Source organism: Cricetulus griseus, chromosome 3, assembly GCF_003668045.3.
Source record: "Cricetulus griseus strain 17A/GY chromosome 3, alternate assembly CriGri-PICRH-1.0, whole genome shotgun sequence".
NCBI classification, from domain to species: Eukaryota; Metazoa; Chordata; class Mammalia; order Rodentia; family Cricetidae; genus Cricetulus; species Cricetulus griseus.
In genome coordinates this window covers 68,002,188-68,015,702 of record NC_048596.1, presented here as the reverse complement: position 1 = coordinate 68,015,702, position 13,515 = coordinate 68,002,188, and the positions used below count along the sequence as shown (strand labels likewise).

At 39.4% G+C, this 13,515-nt stretch overlaps 1 protein-coding gene across 7 annotated transcripts in view; it reads right to left on the bottom strand.

The window, feature by feature from the left end:
- Eef1akmt2 (EEF1A lysine methyltransferase 2) overlaps nt 1-13,515 on the bottom strand; it is a 77,763-nt gene that overhangs the window by 58,272 nt on the left and 5,976 nt on the right. For 6 of the 7 annotated variants that reach the window (XR_003484036.2, XR_003484037.2, XR_003484035.2 and 3 more), the window contains exons 4-5: nt 5,869-5,976; nt 1,361-1,577 (exon numbers count right to left, since the gene is read on the bottom strand). The exons of the other annotated variant lie outside the window; for it this stretch is intronic. Coding sequence is in view for 3 of the 6 variants with exons in the window: in XM_035442157.1 (XP_035298048.1) it covers nt 1,361-1,577; nt 5,869-5,976 (325 nt within the window). In the remaining 3 variants the exon portion in view is untranslated. The remainder of the gene's footprint in view (nt 1-1,360; nt 1,578-5,868; nt 5,977-13,515) is intronic. 7 annotated transcript variants of the gene reach the window in all.

Below are 13,515 nucleotides of genomic sequence, written 5' to 3'. Positions count from 1 at the left end.
TAATACTAAAAATATAAAATAGGTGCATGCAATATGATGTAACATGGTTACAGAAAACAGTGTGCAGTAAACTCTCTTGAGGTAGCTGGTTTCTCATCAACTTGTGAGAGATGGTCAAAATGTAACCAAATATTTAGTCTAGAATCATTTACTTAGTACTTCATCCTGAAAATTCCTTCCATTCCTCTATAAAATAACTAGTACTAACCCTGAAAAAGACTCTAAGGAAAAGGTAAACAAATAACAAAAAAAAAAAATTTCAAAGTACTTTCCCAGCAATGCCTGTGTACTACATGGGTAAACTAGAAGGTAAAATACTTCTTGAAGTGCCCAAGAAAGAGTCTGAGAAAACTCCCAGTGCTATATATATATAGACAGATTCTCAATACTCACAAAACACAGTAGACATGAATTAATATTAGTAGACATAGTCTAATGTATCTTTGGCTAATGGGGCAGAAAAAAAAAATCCTGCCTTGCATAAGAAAAGGTAGGAGGCCAGGCAGTGGTGGCACATGCCTTTAATCCTAGCACTCGGGAAGCAGGCAGATCTCTTCGAGTTGGAGACCAGCCTGGTCTACAGATCCAGTGCCAGGAACCCTGTCTCACCTCCCCCGCAAAAAAGACAGAAGGGAACTTCCTCAAAAATCAATATATAGAACTATTATTAATTTGTTTCATTTTTTGTGCAATGTTAAAAATAATTGCTCCGTATAGACCAAAAAAAGACAAATCCTAAACACTTAAATGACCCCTAAAGCAAACCATATAAACTACATATAAAACTAAAACATTCTCCAGGTGATGATGGCATACACCTTTAATCCCAGCAATTAAGGCAGAGGCAGGTGAATCTCTGAGTTTGAAGCCAGCCTGGTCTGAGTTCCAGGACAGCCAGGGCTACACAGAGAAACCCTGTCTCATGGGAAAAAAGAGGGGGGTGGGGGAGACTAAAACATTCATCATGTACTTCCATTTACATGAGTATAGATTAACAAATAAGTTAGTTCACTGAAGTCCAAAGCACAACACATGTGCTGAATCTTGGGACAGCAGATCATACAGCTTAAATAAAAGATTGCATTGCTTAAAAAAAGAGCTTGATCTTTACAAGCTCATAAATTTTAGTACTTAACTGCCAGGATTTCTGGGAAAAATGTTAAAAAGGCCTCTGGATCCCAACCAATTTACTTCTCTGTGCTTTGTATACACAATTCAAAGTTATTACTAAGGTCATTAACACAGAAGAAAAGCAGTCAATTCCTACAACCAGAAATGTAAAATACTGTACCCAACAGAGGAGCCAAGCAGAAGAATAAAACCCAAAAAAGTACATCTTCAAACCCATGCAACCAGTTACCTTCACTGAACACATCCAGCAACTCTGCCTTGGTCCAATTACATGAGGTTATTAGAAAAAAGCCTTTTACTTCCAACACCCTGGAGAGAGACTTCACATATTGCTTCCTCTTCTCAACTGCATTGTCAGGATTAAGACTTATGGCATCGAAAGTCCCTTTGTCAACACAAACATGAAATCCAGACAGCTTTGTGGAAAGACTCAAAAAGTCTTCTACCTATATTGAAAATGAATGTCCATATGAGAACAATTAACACAATCTTTATATAACTTAAGTGACACCATGTAAAAGGTTAGAGATAAAAGAGCCCATTATGATGGCATTTTACATATAATAAACATATTTTCAACTTTATAGCTAACTTTTATGTGCTTTATTTCCGAGATCATTAAAGCCAAAATTAGAAGAGAGGTTGATAGTGTTTCCTGGACATTTCAAATCTCTACAAATTTGGAAACAAATCAAAGCCAGGAATACTGGCTCAAAAGTCCAGTTTACAAAAAGTTGATTCTTATGAAAATATTTAACATATTTATCAAAAAGACAAAATGTATTTGGAATCCAGGTCACTGGAGATAAAACTTATGACTTATACTCCCACTTGAGTGGCCTAAAGTAAATAAAGAATTATCAGAAGTTCCTCTGTTTTGATTCAGCAGCTCACAAAGCTGCTAATGGATACTACAAAAGGCATGAAGCTTAAGAAATTAAAGGACTATTTAAACTATAATTACTTAACTTGGTAAATGTCCTGTACTTTAGCTTTTAATAGTTTATTAGCATCCTGTTTTTAACAACCTGTAGTATTTGAAATAGTGATGTGGCTCCATTTTATAACACAAAAATTTACTAATGAATTTAATTCTGAAATTTGGGGTGTGAGTCGTTTTGAGACAGGGTTTCTCTGTGTAACAGGTCTAGCTATCTGGGAACTCACTTTGAAGACCAGGCTGGCCTTGAACTCACAGAGATCTCATCATACATACAATTTTAGTAATGAAAGTAAGCACCTAAAACAACCCTTAAAATGGATAAATTGACATTATGTGCTTTTTTTTTTTTTTGTGACAGGGTCTCATGCATGTAATCCAGGCTTTCCTAGCTCTGTTTCTACTACAGTGTTGGAATTACAGGTGTATACCAGCACAGCACATTCAGCATGTCCTTCTATTTGAAGATGGGACCTTTCCTGTCTCATATCCAAAGTACAGAATTCTTTACATCTTAATCAAAATAAAGACTACAAAGAGATCTCACTCTGTGGGGTCATCCTCATCCTAAACACCTGTTTATAACATTCTTGTATTCCAAAGGTATTTCATGACACCTGTACTTATTATATACAGGATATAACAGTAAGTAAAAGAGTAAAGAAATCTGTGTTAGAATATAGTAGTCTTGACATGTAAAACAATCTTGTTTCTAACTTAAATAAAAAAAATGGAGAAAAAAAGAATATAATAGTCTTGTGTTTCATAAAGGGAGAAAGCTAAACAACAAATAAGCTGCTACTATTTAAGAACATCTTCCAGAATACACACAATGGAAATCTAAGCACAGTCATATGTTAATGGTATTTGGAAGAGACCCTAGGAAGGTGACTGCATCATGAAGACTCTGCTCATTAACAGATTAATGGGCTAATGAGGATTGGCTTTGTTATAAAAGCAAGTTTTCTCTCGCTCACTTGCTCTACTATGATGCAGAAAGAAGGTCCTTCACCACATCATGTAAGAATCATGGTGGACTCTTCAGCCTAGAACTATGAGCTTAAATAAACTTCTGTGCTTTGTAAATTATCTAGTCTATGTTAGTCATAGCAATAAAAAGCTACTAAAACATAAACTTAAGGAAATACTTCCAGGAGCTACAGAGTCAGTGCCATAGTTAGGAACACATACTGCTCTTCTAAAGGACCTCCATCAGGTGGCTCACAACTGCCTTAGCTTGAGCTCCAAAACCCAAGGCTTCTGGCCTCTACAGGTACCTGTATTCACATGCACATACTCACACAGAGAAATGTAATTTTTAAAAACATTATAGTATTTCAAGGTTCAGACTCAGAGGGTAAAGGCTTTTGTCACCATACTAGACAATCTGAGTGGATCTTTAACACTGACATGATAGTGAGAACCAACTCCCACAATTGTCTTCTTCCCTACACAAGTATGCTGTACATACCACACAAAACAAATAAATGAATGTAATAAGATAATAATACTATTTCAGATAGGGCCAGCAAGATGGCTCAGCGGGTAAAGGCTTGCCACCAAACCTAAGTTTGAGCCCTGGGATCTCAAGATGAAAAGAAAGAACAAACTTCAGCAAACTCTGATCTCAATCATGTACACATGTATGTCCACACAAGTATACATATAAAAAATGCAATTTAAATTTTTTAGAGATTTTATTTATTTATTATGTATACAGTCTCCTGCCTGCACACCAGCAGAGGGCACCAGATCTCATTCAAGGTGGTTGTGAGCCACCATGTGGTTGCCAGCAATTGAACTCAGGACCTCTGGAAGAACTGTCAGGGCTCTTAACCGCTGAGCCATCTCTCCAGCCCCACAATTTAAATTTTCAAAAATAGATTACAAATGCTTAATAATGGTATAGTATTAACTGGGGCTGGAGAGATGGCTCACCAGTTAAGAGCACTAGCTGCTCTTTAGTGGCCTCAGTTAAGGTTCTCAGCACCTATATGGGAGCCTACAATCACCCGTAACTTGAGATGTAGAGGGTCTTCGGCTTTCTATTGGCCTTCCCAGGAGAAACACTAATACACATAAAAATAGAATAAAACTAGGGCCTGAGTTCAGTAGATAAAGGCACTTGCCACCAAACCCAACAGAGTTCAACCCCTGGAGCCCACATGGTGGCACATGTATCCACCCACCACACACACACACAATAAATACATGAGTGTAATTTTTAAAGAGAAAGAACTGAGCATGGTGGTACATGCCTGTAATTCTAGCACTTGGAAAAGCAGAAGACCAGAAGTTCAGCTACCTAGCATGCTGGATTATAGAAGATCCTGTCTCAGTAGCACAAAACAATACAGAAACCATGAACCAGCCAAGATGGTGCTTATCTATAGTCCTGCCTTCAGAAAGTAAAGGCAGTGGGATTCATAAGTCTTTGGCCAGCCAAGGCTACAAAGGGAAGTACCTCTCATCTTGAGGGGGAAAAAAAGAAAAAAAAAAGTAATAAGACTGTTTTGTGGAAAAAAAAAAAAAAAAAAAAAAAGCAGCTTGAGTTGGGCTTGTTTGCACATGCCTTCAATCCCAGCACTCAGAAGGCTGAGGTAAGCAGATCTCTGTGAGTTCAAGGACAGCCTGGCATATGGATCGAATTCCAGGTCAGCCAAAGCTACACAGAGAAACGGTATCTGAAAACACAAAAACCAACAAACAAAAAAACAGTGATGTAAGCAAATGTTTGTTTTAGATGACTCTGACTACTTCGTATCATAGGAGTGGTAAGGCAAAATGATTGAAAGAAAAGAGAAGAAACAAGGTTGACTCCTTGGGTTTTAAGTATTCTAATTTCTTTCTGTTGCTGTGAGAAACCACTCAGACCAAAAGCAACTTTGGAGAGGAAAGGACTTATTTTATCTTACATTTCCAGGTCACAGGCCAGGAACTCAAGGCAGGAACCTGAAGCTAGCTCACTTTCTGACTTTCTCACAAGCTGAGAAACTAGTTTAACTAGTAGCTTCCTTGTATTACCCAGGAATGCTAGGGATGGTGCCACACATATTGGGCATGGCCTTCCTGTATCAATTAATAATCAAGACAATCCTCACAGACATGCCCACAAGTCAATCTAATCTAGACAATTCTAATTGAGGCTTTCATCTCTGATAACTTCAGATTATGCCAAATTGACAATTAAAGCCAAGTGGGACAAAGAATTAAATAACAATGTTTGGTATGATAACATCCTATGAGTTTAAGGTTTTTTTTTTTTTTTTTTTAATATAACTCATTTTCTTTGAGAAATAGAGACAACCACATCCTGCCATCCAGTTGATGTGGCTTCCAGTTCTAGTAGAACCTGAGACAGAAAACCGAAATGCAGGGACACCCAGCATTTCTAATTTTTTCATCTCATTAATCCAGAGTCAGGTACTGTACATTTCTGCAAACATGGACAGTAACACACATATATACATATACAATGAAGAAGACACTTTCCTACAAAGCGCAGTGGTACATGGCTATAATCCAACTAGACTGATACAGGAGACAGCAAGTTTGAGGCTAGCCTAAGTTACACACTAAGACTCTTGTCACACACACACAAAAAAGTAATGTCCCTAAACAAACTAGATTAAAATTTTAAGTTACTTTTAAATGTTTCAGTTTGGATTATTTGTTATTGATCCTTAACTTATGAATTCCAAAAGGTCAGCAGATTAACATACCTTAAAAACATTCAAATATTATAGCTTATTTTAAATTACTATTTAAAATATTATAGTAATATAAGTAACAGTTACCTTTAAGTTAATGTTCGATAGCCCTTCTTTCTCTAAAATACTTGCAGAAAGCTTAATTGCAGAAGGAGAATAATCGATCCCAGTTATATTAGAGAAACCATGTTTCACCTAGAGACAGAGAAATAATTTCATAATTTAGTTTAAAACTTTTAATATGTTTTGCTTATGAACTGTAATGGTCTTTGAATTTAAAACTGTTTTAACTTCATCAAATGTCATAGACTATCAAATATCATAGACTATCTAACTAAACATGTTTAAATTTTATTGTATTCTAAACAGAAACCAAAGCTTAAATTTGTGACAATTTTTGCTTTATAATACCTGATTTATTTTCAAAAAGAAATTCATTTTCTCGAAAATAATTTGGGCTGAAAATGTAGTATTAATTTCTGATGCCACTATACTCAAATTCACACATGAATTTAGCTCTCATTTTACTTAACCCAATTAAATTATATGAATAAATTGAATGAATATATAGTGAGTTGGCTTTCCTTTAGCAAATTATAAATTATTTAATACTCTACCAGCCACATAATTAATTAAGTCACCTCATATTTGTATAGTACTTTTTCAGCTATTTCATAGACTCAATTAGATCTCTGTGAAAGGCCTGGGAGGTAGGATGGGCAAGTACCAGACCCTGCAGGAACCTCAGAGGGATCACTGAGCTTGAAGGTTTATTACCTGCTGGACATGAACCCTCCTCACATTTATGGCACCTATGGCAAAGGCCTGGTGGCTGTCATTCTTTACCCACCCCCAATTATGCTGCTCATTACACTAACAGAATTTCATAGGAAATAAAAAGGTTGCAAAATATGGTATGGTCTGAAATTCTCCTGATGGGCATCACTATTCACTAAATGGTTACTTCCTTTAAAGTTAACCTAGTGCCAGGCATGTGGTGTCCATCTTTAATCCTAGAATTGGGAGGCAGAGGCAGGAAGATCTCTGTGAGTTTGAAGCCAGCCTGATGCTCCAGGCCAGCCAAAGCTACACAGGGAGACTCTGAGGTCCCAAAAAAAAAAAGTAACCTACATGAAGACTTACAGTTAAAACTGAGATGATAACAAACCAAACCATATACATCATAGTGTTTCTGATGAAAACCAAAAAGAGAAAAATCTTGAAAGCACCAGGGAGTAAGAACAGAAGAACAAGCTGGGCATTGGATTAAAGGTGGCTCACACCTTTAATCCCAGCACTCGGGAGGCAGAGGCAGGTGGATCTCTGTGAGTTCTAGAAGAGCCTGGTCTACAAGAGCTAGTTCCAGGACAGCTTCCAAAGCCACAGAGAAACCCTGTCTCAAAAAATCAAAAAACAAAAAAGAAAAACAAAACAAACAAACACAAAGAATAGAGGAACAGGGACTAGAGATAGCTTAGTGATTAAGAGCACTGACTGCTTGCTCTTCTGGAGGACCTGGGTTCAATTCCCAGCATCCATATGGCAGTTCACAACTGACTATTAATTCAGTTGCAGGGGATTGAACACCATCACACATACATGCAGAGAAACACCAATGTACACAAGATAAAGATAAATTGGAAAAAAAATTGAGGAACAAGAAGACAGACTACTTCCCAAGACCAACAAGGGTGTTATACAGATGACAGTAAGTCATGAAGAATGGTAGCCAGAAGACAAGCAAAGAAAAATACCAACCTAAAATTAGTAGCAAAACCGCCTGCCAAAAATGTAGATAAGTGCAAGCAAAGATCAGCAATGGCTGTTAACAAAAAGACATCACATAACACAGAAAAATATATACCAAGCTGAGCAGTGGTGGCACACACCTTCAGTCCCAGCATTTGGATAAAAGGCAAGCAGATCTCTGTGAGTTCGAGGCTGGCCTGGTCTACAGAGCAAGTAGCAGGACAGCCAGGGTTACATGGAAAAATCCTGTATTGAAACACCAAAAACAAAAAGGAAACACTTACCAACAACTAAGTTCACTTGCCAAAACCTTAACCAAAAAAATCTCAGAATCAGGGCTGGAGAGATGGTTCATGGGTAAAGTGCTTGTTGCACAAGGGTTGAAGACCTGAGTTCAGAACCTCAGAATCTGAGGTTCTGACCACACAAATCTCAAATAGCCAGACAGAATGGGATGCATCTGTAATCCCAGTATTCCTAGAGCAGTGGTTCTCAACCTATGGGTCAAAAATCCCTCTGTGGGATATCTTGCACATCAGATATTTGCATTACAATTCTTAACAGTAGCAAAATTGCAGTAAAGAAATTATTTTATGGTTGAGGGTCACCACAACACAAAGAATTGTATTAAAAGGGTCCCAGCATTAGGAAGGGTGAGAACCACTGTCCTAGAGGAAGATGAAAAGTAAACACAAGACAATCCCCAGAGTATGCAACAGAGAACAAGAAACCCTGTCTCAAGCAAGGAGAAGAATAAGAACAAACACCCAAGGCTGGACACAAGCACCTTGACACACACATGCATGCACACACATACATACACACAGAGAGAGAGAGAGAGAGACAGAGACAGAGACAGAGACAGACAGAGAGACAGAGAGACAGAGAGATTTGATAATATAAGAAAAAAAAATACTAGTAGCCAGATGTGGTGGTGCACACCTTTGATCCCAGCACTCAGGAAGCAGAGATGGGCAGATCTCTATGATTTTTTTTGGTTTTTTTTTGAGACAGTTTCTTTGTCAAACAGTCCTGGCTATTCTGGAACTCACCCTGTAGACCAGGCTAGCCTCAAACTCACAGAGAGCCACCTGCCTCTGCCTCCTGAGTGCTGGGATTAAACGTGTATGCCACCACCACCCAGCCCTCTATGTTGTTTTTTTTTTTAAACTAAAAACAGCTGGCAATTTTGTTTTCATATTTTACAATACAGATGAAAACTGTACTTTTTTATCCCACTTTTCTCCTTCAAAACTATTCTGTCTGCTAGGAAGGGAGAAGCCTTCCTTGTCATGCAACTAGAAGATACTCAGGCTCAGCACTGTGATCTCCTAGTGAAGCAGAACAAGAAATACAAAACTGATGATGAGCTCTCCTGCTCTCATCTGACTGGCCAAGTTATGCCAAGCCAAGTGGGTACCATCATAGGGTGAGCAGGAGATCTCATCACTGGAGGCCCAAGCATCATGGGCATGTGGCCTCATGGGTGGCCTCATTCCAGGAGCAAGACCCCCAGGCATCAACCCCACGAGGAGGAGGGCCCATCATTGGCAACCAGGAAATGATGCACACAGCCAGGTCCAACAAGGGCAGGTGTAGGACAAAAACCAGTATAACTAAAGGCTCAAATGAGGGGCCAGATCTCTATGATTTTGAGACCAGCCTTGTCTACAAAATGAGTTCCAAGCTAGCCAGCACTGCATAGTGAGATATTGTCCTATAACAGATAAATAAATAAAAATACTGGTGAGGATATGGAGAAGTTTAAACTCATATTTACTGGTGGTAGAAATATAAGAAAGCAGCCACTGAAGAAAGCAATCTAATGATTTCTTAAATCCAGCAATTTGACTCTGCAAATTCTAATCCTATGTAAATACCCAAAAGAATGAGACTTATATCTCCACACAAACTTATACACAAATTTTTACAATAGTAAATAAAGCAAGTAGAAAGAAAAACTAAAATTCATCAATGAATGAATGAATAAACAAGCAGTGGTATAGCCATACAATGGAATATTATTTAGCCACATAAGGGAATGAAGTCCTGACACGCTTCAATGTAGACAAATGTTTTTAAAAATTATGCAATGAAAGAAGCCAGAGAGAAAAGCCACATATGAAATATCCATATAAAATATCCAAAACAGACAAATCAGCTAATATGGTGGCACACATCTATAGTTTCAACACTTGGGAGGCTAACGCAGGAGGACCACAGCAAGTTCAAGAATGCCTAAAAGTAAATAATAATAATAATCTAAACTCCTACCTTAAGAAGATCTTTAAAAGCAAAGTAAATCAAAGAACCCAGATGTAATGACTCCTGCTTGTAATCCATTGCTCAATAATCTGAGGCAGGAGAACTGTCATAAACTCCAGGCTACATAGTAAGCTCTCATCTAAGCTACAAAGACAGACACTTTTCAAAAACAAAAAATAAAGCATGCATGGTGGTGGTGCATTCATTTAATCCCAGCACTTGGGAAGCAAAGGCAGGTAGACCTCTCTGAGTTTGAGGCCAGCCTGGTCTACCGAGTTCTAGGACAACCAGAGCTACACAGTGAGACCCTGACTTCAAAAAATAAACAAACGAACAAGCAAACAAACAAAACACAAAGTAGTGGATAGATAAATAACGTGAAACACAGCCATGTAACAGAATGCATCTCAGCAATAACAAACACATCCCATATCCAAGCATACCTATAATCCCAGCACTGGGGAGGCAAAGCATGAGGGGACTATGGGCTAGAGGTTACATCTGGCCATCCTGAGCTACAGAGAATTTGTCCAAACAAACAAAAGCTTGACACTAGAGAGATGTCTGTAGACACTAGGGCAATAGAGATAGATGCCTCAATTAGTACGATATTTGGTGTACAAGCATGAAAACCTAAGTTCAATACCCAACATCCATGTAAAAGTAATGTATAGTATCATACACCTATAATTCAGCACTGGGAAGGAAGAGACAGGAGGATCCCTGGAGCCAGACAGTAGATGAATCCACAAGCTCCAAGTTCAGTAAGAGAGTATCTCAAAAAAAAAAAAAAATAAGGTAGAAAGGGCGAGCAGGATGGGTTAGCATGCAAAGGTGCTCACTACCAAGCCTGACAAGCTGAATTTGATCCTCAGAACCAACTAACTCCACAAAGTTGTCCTCTGACCTCCATATGCACATCCCAAAACACACATTATACACAAACACAGATCTCCCTGGGAAGGGGAAACAGAAGAGATTTCCTGAGTGGACTGAGGACAGGTGGGGATGGGAACGTGAATGATCAGGTTGAGGAGAATGCTGAGGGGGACTGCTGGGGGGCGCATTTTGGGGTCAGGTGGAAGCCTGGTGCAGGGGAATCTCCCAGGAGTCCATGGGGAGTATCCCAGCTTAGACTCCTAGCAATGCTAGGTAAGTAGCCTGAACTGGTCATCTCCTGTGACGAGATTGATGCCTGGCCCAACAGTCATCTAAGAGGCATCATCATTCAGCAACCGATGGAGGCACATACAGAGACCCTCAGCTAAACGTTATTTGGAGTTCTGGGATCCTGGGGAGGAAGAAGAGAAAGGAGTGTAGTAACTAGACACCACAGGAAGAGTCATACAATCAACTAACCTGGGCTTATAGGAGCTTGCAGAAACTGAACCAACAACCAGTGAGCCTGCATGAGACTGATCTAGGCACTATGCATACGTTACAGTTGTATAGCTTGAACTTCTTTTGTGATCCCTAACAGTGGGAACAGGGCCTGTCTCCGACCCTTTTACTGGCTTTGGGGCCCTACTTCTCATACTAGGTCACCTTGCCCAGTCTTAATACATGGGGAGGTGCTTAGTCTTACTGCAACTTGATATGCCATATTTTGTTAATAGTCATGGGAGACCTGCCCTTTCCTGGATGGAGACAGAAGAAGAGGGAATTGGGGGACAAAGTGGGGAATGGAGGATAGGAACTGGGAGAGGAAGATAAGGGGAGGCTGAAGGAGAAAGAGGAGGAGGAGGAGAGGAGGAGGAGGAGGAGAACAATAAGAAGAACAAGAAGAAGAAGAAGAAGAAGAAGAACAACAACAACAACAACAACAAGCCGCCAGGGCACTCGGGAGGCAGAGGCAGGTGGATCTCAGTGAGCTCAAGACCAGCCAGGTCTACAAAGTGAGTTCCAAGACAGCCAGGACTGTTACATAGAAAAACCCTGTGAAGGAAGGAGTAGAGTGATTAAAAGACTCCAATGTTAACTCTGTCCTACACATGCACATGTGCATTCACATCCACATGAACACATATGCACATACCAAGAGAGAAGAGAAGCAATAAAAGATTAAAAAGAGAAAACTAAAATTACCACTTACCACAAAGCACATAATTATAGACAGAGAAAACCTAAAAGAATCTATAATCTCAAGGATAAAACATTAGCTTCTGCAAGTAAGCTATTACAATCCAAAAGGCTTGAACAATGGCTCAGTGATAGACTGTCCAGCAGGCACAAGACCCTGGGTTTAATCCCTGAAACACAAAACTGAGTCAGTAAAACCCAAAAAGAATCTACAGGTAAAATGAAAAGGTGGATGTGTGTGAGAGATGGCTATAAAAGCAACCCTACACAGTCATATAGCAATGAGAATAACCAAATACTGCAGTCAGCACCAGCAGATCTCAAATATGTTGCATGGAGACCTAAGTTCTGACATACTTAAAAACAGGCTAATTGGTCTATAAAGTGAAGACCCATTTGGCTAACCAGCAGAGGACAGAGGTTACTTTTAGAGAAGAAGAAACTTGACCACAGTGACTACTGTATGAGTGTTCACTTTGTGACAATCCACTGAGTTGCAGACATTTCATTCCTGCCCTTTAAAGAACATATGTTCTATGCTGATATTTCAAACTGTTTCAAGAAAGGTTACTCAGCCTCTCTCCTTATTACCCCTAAAAAGCAAAAACTGGCCGGCGGGGGGGGGGGGGGGGGAGACGCGGTGATGGTGCCCACTCTTAGATCTAGCACTTGGGAGGAAGAGGCAGGTAGATCTCTGAGTTTGAGTCTGGCCTGATCTACAGAGCAAGTTCCAGGGCAGTCAGGGTTACACAGAGAAACCCTGTCTCAGAATAAATACAGACAGACAGATATTAGCAAAAACTAAGCTCTTGCATAATTCAACATATAATACAGTAGCTACCTTGAACTTAATCCTAATCTTTATCCCCACCCCACACAAATTCTATTTTGTCAATTATTTATAGACTCGGGGTCTATGCTGCCTCAACCTTCATGTATTTAGTTCTCATTTTCCAAAATTTTCTCCCTCTGTAATTCCGCTCCACCTGCACTCACTACCATGCCCTGAGATTCCTACCCAATCTGGATATTAATTCCTCAAGACCTTTCCCTGTCCCTCTTTTCCAATGCTAACTGCCTCCTCTTTTATACTCAGTATATCCATTATTACATATAATGAGTTACACTTTAACTATCTGTCAGCCCATCCACTATTAAACTATAAATAATTCAAGTACAAGATCCATACTTTTAAGCTTCCAGTACCTAGTATTAGTATGGTAATCACTAGCAAATTTTAATCTTCTGTATACATCTTTAGTGGCTCAGCTAGCAAAGGTACTTGCTCTACTAGAATTGCAAACATCTCTTTTTAAATGATATTTAAAATTTTACAGACACGGGTGTTCTGCCTGAATTTACGTGCACTACAAACTTGCCTGGTGCCTGTGGAGGTCAGAAGACTTGAATGATCCCCTGGAACTGGAGTTGCAGGTGGTTGTGAGTGAGCCCCATGCTAGAACTGAACCCGGGTCCCCTGCAAGAGCAGCAAGGACTCTTAACCAATAAGCCACCTCTCCAGCCCCATCTCTTTTTAATATACATAGATTTCTAGAGTTTTGGACTAAAAGAAGTTAATACAGATCACCCAGCCTACACCATCAGGAGAAACTGAAGCCCAGAAAAATTAAGGGGGCTTGC